Below are 9,535 nucleotides of genomic sequence, written 5' to 3'. Positions count from 1 at the left end.
ATGTGCCCGCAACCAAGGTACATGCCCTTGACTGGAATCGAACCTGGGACCTTTCAGTCCGCAGGCCGACGCTCTATCCACTGAGCCAAACCGGTTTCGGCAGATCTTTTATTTTTTATTTTATTTTTTAAAATATATTTTATTGAGTTTTTACAGAGAGGAAGGGAGAGGGATAGAGTGTGAGAAACATCGATCAGCTGCCTCCTGCACACTCCCCACTGGGGATGTGCCTGCAACCAAGGTACATGCCCTTGACTGGAATCAAACCTGGGACCCTTGAGTCCACAGGCCAATGCTCTATCCGCTGAGCCAAACCGGTTAGGGCTTTTCAGATCTTTCTCAAAGTTGAGAAAGCTATGACGTTGCTTCTGATGATGGGTGTGTGTAATGACTTGTCTACAGAAAATGGAAAATGAAGGCAAAAAGGATTTGTGGGAACATTTTTTTAAACCAGCTCAATACTACTAAAAAATGGAGTATGTAATATTGAGTTTAAGGTTTTTTAATCAGTGAGTTCTTTCTTTATTTATTTCTTCTGAAGGAAGATGCTACAATCTTCCACACAGAATATGGATTGAATTGTGAAATAAGTTTCCATCAGTCCCAGTTTCCTAAGAGTGAGCACAAATTTCAAATGACTCTTCAAGTTTCAGACAGCTACCCAGACATGCAAATTCAGATTTTGAATAACTGTTGTAGACTTTTCAGTTTAAGAGAACTTTCCCAGAGCTGAATAAATAAATATCACTTTTCTTGAAACTGTGCTTCCTTTAAGTCTTTCCACCTTTTTATCAGACATATTTCATCGTTCAGTATGGCACTAACAAATCACATTATTAACCTTTTGCTGTGAGAATTATTAGTTGAATAATTTTTTGCATGGCAGGATTACCAAGCATAGCAATGTGAAAAATATTCATCTTTAAAATTCTTATATATGTGTAATAAATATTAGAAAATGCCTGAGCTAAAATGAATGCACCTGGCAGTATTTAATATTACCTGCCTGATGATAATTTTACTTAATCACATTAAAAGTATCGTTGATTACTTTGGGTTAATACTACTTAGAATCTGGAGGTAAAAAAAAGTCCAGACATTTCCAGGTAACAGATTTTTAAATTGCTAACATCAAACTGGTTCTCAAAATAATATTCCCACTCTCGAGCCAGCCAGTTTGCAACATGTACTGAGAGGCACCTCTGTGTAAAGGATTGTTCTAGGTCCCTGTAGAAGACCATCCCTGCAGCTTCCGATGGCAGAGCAAGAACAAAGATCTAGAAAGAATCACAGCAACACATGTGCAGGTATGTGTCATGTGAATCACACCTAAATGCCAGGAGATTCCCTCCAACGGTACCACCTGACCAAAACTATGTGATCGGAAAACCAGCAAGGTCACGTTCCCATTACCCTAGACCCTAGACTTTTGTCCCCTTATCCCCTCCTATTCATCTTCTTATTTTATGCTTATGGTTCATTCTCTGTCTCTACCACTTGAGTTTAAGCTCTACAAAAAGAGATATTTTTATTTCTTTATCCATAGATGCATTCTAAATACATGGCACATACTGGGCTCTCAATAATTATTTGTTGAATGAATAGATTTCATAATTTTCACAATGAACAACAATAAGGATATTTGCCCTGGTGAATTTTAACTTTCCCAGCCTAAAAGGCACAAGACTGTGTGTGTGTGTTGGGGGGGGGGGATGGGGGAGGGAGGAATCTATTCCTAAAAAAAAAAAATTAAAAATTAAAAGGGTAAATAAAGTCAGCTATTTGTTCTGGAGGATAACTTTACAAATTGGTTGAAAAATGAAAGAAAAAAGAATCCATCACCAACACCAAGTAACCTGTCTGTGTTTTCCTTTAATAAACTGATTTTTGACTGGCTTAACTTTCTTTTTTGTTGGAGAAGACAGGCCAAATGAGATTCGAATTGCTTCTTCTTGGACAGAACAAAACTAAACAAAACCAAGTCCCCATTGCCTTGTGAAGCGAAGTGTCAGAGCAGACCCTCACCTCAAATCATGGGACAGTTTATAGAGAAGCAGCCGCCTCCACGGGAGCACGTCCTACACCCTCCCAGTCATGTAACTAGTTGACGAAGCAACTCAGGCACCTTGGAGAACCCATCCTGTAAACACACTTTTTATTTCTTTGTTTTTAAAAAATGAAACTTGAGCTAATCATAACCAGTAGTTCTTGACATTATTTTCCTACTAAGAGACCTTTGAGACCCAGCATTTCACAGTAAAATACAGGCTCCTGTGTTTCCAACGGTCCCCGTGGTATTTAATACAATTGCTATCAGTTGCAGTTAAAGGATGGTGAAAATGCACTGTGGGAACATCTGGGTATAACCTGGGATTTCTCAGCACTTCATGTTCTTCCTGCATCAATTTGCCTTGATGTCTAGGTTCCTCACACAAAGGGAACACAATCTAATTTCAAATTGAAGTAAATGGGAAATTGATGGGTGTTGCCTTGCAGGTAAAACTGCACACAACTACTCTGATCCCATGAAATAGAACTATTTGGAGGAACAACTCTCAATATTTTAAACTCAGTCTCATTTCTGCACCTTTTGCTTTCTATTCTTTATTTAATGGTGGTTCTTTTTTTTTTTCTTTTAACCCCACACATCCTTTTGTCTCACTTTTCTCCATCTCTATGCAATTCCTATGACCAAACAGCAAACAGTGATTTGGACAGCAAAGCTTTGTCCCTCATACTCTGTGGTGCCCAAGAGAAGGACCAGGCCATGGTCACCGTGCCCAGAGTCCTCTGCTCTCATCATTTAAGAGCTGAGTCTTCATGGCTGCTATTAAGCGCTCTGGACTTGCTGGGCATCCCAGCCTGGGCATGTGGGCACCCGGGCATTCCGCAGTGGCAGCCGGGCTGTGTCTTACTGATCACTGAATTCAGAATCCATCATCTGCCTGAAAGGAGTTAGGGTGCAAAGACTTGGGAACAGGCAACCTCACTGAGAAATCGAGTTGTGATTTCCAGTCCACCACATGGCCCAGTCAGCAAGTTTACTCACTGAACGTGCATGGTAGTTGACCCATTTTCCTTGTTTTCACAGCAGCACATTTAGGAGTTCAGCCACCCCAGCGCCCTGCTGCAGCTAGGGACGGAAGGGCAGAGAGACTACAACAAAACACATTTTAAAAGACATATTTCTTGTGAATATTTATATATTCACATATATCTTTATTCATAGAATATTTAAGGATATTGACTATTCAAGGATCTATTAACAAATAAATTCCTTATAAATATATTTTTTAGGATAAGTTTTTAAGAAGAATTTATGTATAAGAGATAATATTAAGAATATATTCATAGGAGCACTTCACATTCAAGAGTATATTTTTCAGTCCTGGGAATTGTAGAGACAAACTGAACATTCTTTAAAATGATATGAAGCAAAACATAACATAATCAAAACTCAATACTTCAAAAGAAATGAGTAAATGTGGGAAGTTAGCTGTTTGCTGGGTGGTGAAGAAATACTTCTAGATTAGGCACTGAGTAGGCACAGGCCTCGGGATTCAAGCCTGGGCCCCGCTACAAAGCCCAAGTATTTTCCCCTGCACTTCCCAGCTTCCCACCCTCACTCAGCAGATGGAGATTCCACAGGCAAAGGTGACTTGACCAAGAGATCCCAGGCATGTTTGAGAGCTGGCACTCAGCCAGGGAAGATGTCAGCCCACAGCTCCACGTTAACAAGGAGTCGACTCCTGCGCTGTCATTCCTGGAATCTGTTTAGGATTCGGGTTATACAAGGTTAGCACCTAATCACAGAGGGAGAAAACAGATGTTTAGAGTTGATGGAGGATAATTTTTTCTTGGAATGTGTTTGTTGTTGGAAGTGAGAGAAGTTTAGTTTTGCAAAAATTATTTGAAATTATAGGCATTTAAAGACTGTGGTCTCAGAAGTTCTAAACTCCCTTAGGGTTCTTGCTAATGGACTAATTTCCAGTATCATGATGTGTACTTAGGATGTGTTGTACAAATGGTCTTTTGGGGGGACTCTTTCTAATAACCTAGAAGTTTGTTTTGCTTTGTCCCTCAGGTTCATGAGTGGGACTCAGGAAAAGAGGAGGAGAGTGAAGGCTGAGGCTGGTACCTAGAGGCTGCCGAGGCCTTCACATCATCTGGGCATTTCAGGATGCTGCCTGAGGGTGCTAGGGGTCCTCCTGTCAGAGCGAAAGATTTCAACTCATGATGTTGCAGCCTTTCTAGAGAGCCTGGGGAGAGGGAAGGGACCTGGTTGGCATGGACTCTGGGTATGGGAGAGCTGAGTCAGGGCAACCAAGGCCCCGAGGGTCTGCCCCGTATGCTCCTGGGCCCCTAACACACAGCCACACTAAGAAGAGTGGGCTCCTGGGGGTCAGGTTTGATGAAAATTCACAGGGTTTGCATGTGGGAGTTTCCTGGAAGAATGTTCAAGAAATGGATTACTGTTGCTGTTTATTCCTGACATCTGTTTAATAGCTACATTAGGTGTCAGGCACCTTACACACGTGTTTTCGGTTACCTTGATGTACATTAATTGTACATGGCAAATACAATTTGAAAAAGCTCTTGGGGTAGGAATTATTTTCTTTTAGAGAGAAGTTACACTTGTTTAGGAAGTTGTAGAACTGAGATTTGAATCAGAGTTTGATTGGTTTGTTTCATTCATTGATGCAACAAATGACTTATCATGTGCCAATTAAATGCCAGATGCTTAAGTGATGACAAGAAGGCCGTGGTCTTTGTCCTCACAGACCTGTGGACTAGTGGGGAGAGAGAAGCAAGTAATAACAGTGAGGAGTGAGGAGCAATGTGATGGGGAGGCTCAGCTGCTGTGGGGCCATGAATGGGAACCTACAGTCAACGTGTAAGAACGTCTACTGGAGAAGGGGAGAGGGAATGGGAGAGACCACTTCAGAGGGATCAGCGAATACCAAGGTGAGAGGGGCCCAAGAGAAAGGTAGAGGCAGGGCGTGGCCAGGTGTGAATGCCTTCAGGTGCTGGGGCCACAGAGGGAGCTCTTGTCTCTATGTTCAGTGAGGTCCTGTTCAGAGAAGAATTTATAGGCCAGAAATTGACACGGTTTCAGTTTCCTGGCTTGAGCAGCTATTGTGATGATGGTATTGTCCACTTACGTGAGGAATACTAGGGTGGGGCCATCTGAGTTACTTTTTGAGTATGTCCAGGTTGAGATATTGGGTGACAAAATGAGGAAGTCCAGGGAGCAGGTAGACACGTGGATCAAGCTCTTTCTATCTGATCACACTATCTTCTAGGAATACAGTAGTTCAGCCTTAATTTGGCTCCATATTATCCGTTCTGTATTAGATCCTTATGTTGAAATGACAGGTATTAAATATACAAGCCCAAACCTCATGTCGTCCATCAACCTCTACAATGAGCAATTTTTAGATTTTAAAATTAAACTCTCAAGTTATTAACAGCCAAATTTACGTCCCTAAGGAAACATACCCCAAGTACTCAAAAATGGTGACTCCTTAGCTGGCTAAACCATGCGGCAAGACCTTTATCCATGCAAGGCTGTAAGACAGCAGCCTCCAGGTGTGGCCTGGAACAGGTTATAACAACAGATTCAGGCAGAGAGGTGAATGTTTCATTTTATCGGTTTATTATCATTTAAAATATATTAAAATTTGAACATGGAGAAGCAAGAATTTTAATTGTACATGGCAGAGTACAGAACAAAACAAAACAAAGGTCCACAGAAACAAAAACTTATATCAACCAATAACTTATGAAAGTTCCATTTGAGTAAGGATCTAAAGAAATGTAGTATTTGCAACACCTCTTAGAAAATATTTTTTCAGTGACCTACGATTGGAGAAACTCTCCAAGCAGAATTCGTTTTCTTAAACCATAAGACTCTAAATGAAGCAAATGGGTATGGTCAGGCCTGAGTCTCTTCTAGCCACTTCTCTCCTCTGCCCACTAAGAAAGACAGTGGCCCTCCACTCGCATGGGGGCTTCGGCAGCTCTTAGTGTAGGTGTGTGTCAGCAAAGAGGTGCTGTGTTTAAAACAGTGGAACTGGGTCCCTGTGGGTAACTTAAGTCTCAGATACAGTCACTTACACAAAACAAATAAAGTCTGATCAATCAGAAGTGTTCAAACAAATAACAGATAGCAAGCGCCCTTGCCAGAGATCCCCCCTCCCTTTTAGTGGCCTGTCCCTATAAAGGTGCACACAAGGCCCACATGTACCACACTCCTTATCACACACCAGACAGACTGCAGGGCAAACCCGTTCTCCTGAGGCCCCTCGGAGTGGCAGCCGGGAGGACTTCGGTGCAGGTGGGCGTCTGGCCCACTGGCTAATGCCGGTGTCAGGACGGGCCTCCCTGTGGCCCCACACACAGCCTGTAGGGCACTGCTGGTGGGGGATCGCAGGAGGGCCTCCCCAGCTCCTGCTAACTGCTGGGGCTGTTTTCATGCTACTCCTTGGAGCCCAACCAAGAAACGGTTAATGGAACAAAAAGAATTAACAAATCATGAAAACATGTGCTTATTATTATTATTTTTTAAAGACACACATTCCTGAGTAAAGCACACAAAAATCTCATGAAATCTGTTTAAAGCACCAGCCTCTGTCTCTCAGACTCACTGCACCCAGATGGCAAGCCCGAGCCAAGCTCAGACGTCCTGGTGAAAACACCAACAATGTATTTATGAGTTCCATCTTTCTAACATTTTACCATTTGAGAATTTTATGCTTTCAAAACGGGAAATGGCTTCTGTAATGGCAAGGGAGATGAATAAAGGTGTATGTGTGGGTTTCTTTGGTCTGTTTGGGGCAACACATCAGAGCTGAAAGGACCTGCTGAAGGTAAAGACATTCACAGACCTGGGCCTCTGTGTCACCGCACTGGCCAGTCATCAAAACCCTCTACACGCATAAGCCGCAGCCATTGAAAAGGTCCAGATTAAATATGGATATGACCGTGGGGACATTAAAATCAAATCAGTGTGGGCCGACCTTATTGCTGAAAGATCCAGGTCACAGTGCGGCGGCAGCTCAGGGTGGTGCGTTTAGCCCCTGACTTCTGGGCCTGAGACAGCATCTTCTTCAGTGAGGTCCTGGGAATTCCTGAACATGAGGACAGAATGGTAAATCTTCAGCGCCGGGCCCAGTTTGATCTTCATCACCTTGACGATGTCCGTCTGCGTCAGGAGCAGGAAGGCTTTGCCGTCGATCTGCTGCATGTAGATACATAAACAGAAATGAAAAGGAAAGCCCATCCCCCTGGTGTCTCGGGGTGCTGAGCTGCTCCAGCTGACCCCGGGGCCTCCCTGCAAAGCTCAGAGACGGGGGAGGGGGGTGGCAGCCCTCACAACCCTAGTCCCATCCATCGCTCAGGACTCTGAAGGGAAGTCCAATTTAAAAGGTGTTCACTCTGCTAAATATGAATTCAATATACACTAACTGCTCCCAGGCTAAATTTCTATTGTTACATATAAAATATCTTGGCCTGAATTTGTATCAAGAGCCTTAAAAATAACCCACTTACATCCACCATGTAAAACTCCAGGAATATTCCCTGAGAGAACAATGGGCAGTGCCTGCACTCTAGTGTTATTTATAATAGTGAGTTATTGAAAACAACCCAGCATCTCAAAAATAGTAGAAGTAGATAAATCCCGGTCTCACCTAGGATGCGGTACTAGGGCTGTTACCAAAATTCATGTCTCAAAAAAACACTTAATGATTTGGGAAATTTTTCATGAACTATTAAGCACAAAACACAATATAAGGATACAGAAAGATCTGTTTCATTTGTAAGATTAAAAGTGCATGACCGCTACGTATACATATCCAAAGTTAAACTAAAAATCTTTGTACAAATGTTAAGGGAAGTTACCTTTGGCTGGTGAAATCGTGGTTTGGTTATTTTCTCCTTTTAACTATTCTGTATTTTAATTTTTTCAATGATAATACATATAAATGTTCTATTCATTAGCTTTAAAGCATGCTGTGGTCTGAGATGTCATAGCCTTCCTGAAATTCACGTGACGGCAAGTGGCCTCCGTGCAGGCTGTCTTCCCTCAGCTTCCAGAGGCCCAGAGTGGCCTCAGAGGCTGGCCTCTGGAGGCAGTGGGTGGCCCACACCCAGATAACCCAGTTACACACAGGCTCTCAGAATGAGTCCTGGGTCCAGAAACAAAAGGACAGACTGAAACGGTTTTCTATGGTAACACCTTCCCATGAACCCAGCTGTGTGTTTCCAACCCTTTTAATTAATGATAGGAACCCTAGGTATGAATGTCTCACGGAGTAAGGCGGGGTCGCCCAGGGATTCCTGGTGAGGGGTTAAAAGTTCTAAGAGTTTTGAAAAGCTTCCTGTGTGTGATGATATGTTGCCTGATGAAGAACTGTCCACTTGGAGAATGGAGCACCTTTCCCACAGGGTAGAAAGGGAGAGAAGCCCGCTTCCATGCCCTAAGCTGGGCTGGGCTCCAGCATTCCCAGGCAGTAGCTACTGGCCAGATAATGAATCAGGTAATGATGGTGATGGTGACAATAATAACAGCTAAGGTTTATGGAGCGATATCCTAATCTCTTCTACGTGCTTGATCTTCTAACAACCCCAGAAGGTGGGTGAGAAACGCTAGTTAATGAGCCTGATGACTTGCCTGAGGTCACACAGCTTCCAGGGAGTATGTTGGGCTTCTGGGCAGGGCTCCTTGGCCTCCAGAGGAGACCTGCTGGTCTAATTACTGCCCTTTATTAAGCCCCAACTCTGGGGCAAAAGCTGGGCTAGGTGCTGTAAACATACTAGTCCTAATCCTTAAAGGGCCCCTTCAGAACCCTGTGTTCACAGAGGGGGTAAGTGATGTGCCCCCGATGACACTGCTGGTCAAAGTGCCAAGCCCAAGTGACCTGACCTGCAGACTTGTGGACATGGTGGGCCTTGGGTGTTGCTCAATGCAGAGTGGCCCGTATGTGTGAGGCTGGGCCACCTACGCCCAAGCTGTGCTGGGCTTAGGCAGAACCAGGGTTTCCACTGGCAGCTGCCCAGACTGAGACTCGAGTGGCCCTGATGCTGAGTTCCCTGAAAATGCAGGGCTCGCCGGGCTCTGAGGGGTCCAGGACCCCAAACTCAAAGAGTGCTTCCCCTGAGCCAGGCGGCCCTGACATCTGGAGAGGGAGAGTGTATGTTGCACCCCAGAGTCCCCAGGAACAGTGTTCTTGGAGAGTTCTAGAGCAATGATGGAAGCTCTGGAAGCGGGTGCATATGGGCTGCACCCTGACTGTGCTTTCCTCCCCACGCCTGAGGTTCTGCACTGGTGAGCTGTGCTGTAGAGCTATGAGGACCCAGGAGGACAACTGCACAGGGATGGCTCAGGGCCAGGCACAGGCAAGCCCCTGATGCACAATAGCTATCATTGCTACTTGCATTACTGCTCTGCAGCTGGCAGTCTCTTCTGGGGTCCCTGGAGCTATGGATAGCAATTCCAGGACAAATGGTAAGCAGTTGGTATGTTCGTACTGAG

The 9,535-nt window shown here is 44.1% G+C and overlaps 1 protein-coding gene across 1 annotated transcript in view; it reads right to left on the bottom strand.

Moving 5' to 3' along the window:
• Nucleotides 1-6,822: 6,822 nt before the first annotated feature.
• Nucleotides 6,823-9,535, bottom strand: part of L3MBTL4 (l(3)mbt-like 4 (Drosophila)) — a 259,747-nt gene continuing 257,034 nt past the window's right edge. The window contains exon 18 of the mRNA XM_005868713.2: nucleotides 6,823-7,240. Coding sequence (XP_005868775.1) covers nucleotides 7,073-7,240 — 168 coding nt within the window. The 3' untranslated portion in view covers nucleotides 6,823-7,072. The remainder of the gene's footprint in view (nucleotides 7,241-9,535) is intronic.

Source organism: Myotis brandtii, unplaced genomic scaffold, assembly GCF_000412655.1.
Source record: "Myotis brandtii unplaced genomic scaffold, ASM41265v1 scaffold276, whole genome shotgun sequence".
In the NCBI taxonomy this organism is placed as follows: Eukaryota; Metazoa; Chordata; class Mammalia; order Chiroptera; family Vespertilionidae; genus Myotis; species Myotis brandtii.
Note: the sequence above shows the minus strand (reverse complement) of the source record. Positions and strands in the feature narration are given on the sequence as shown.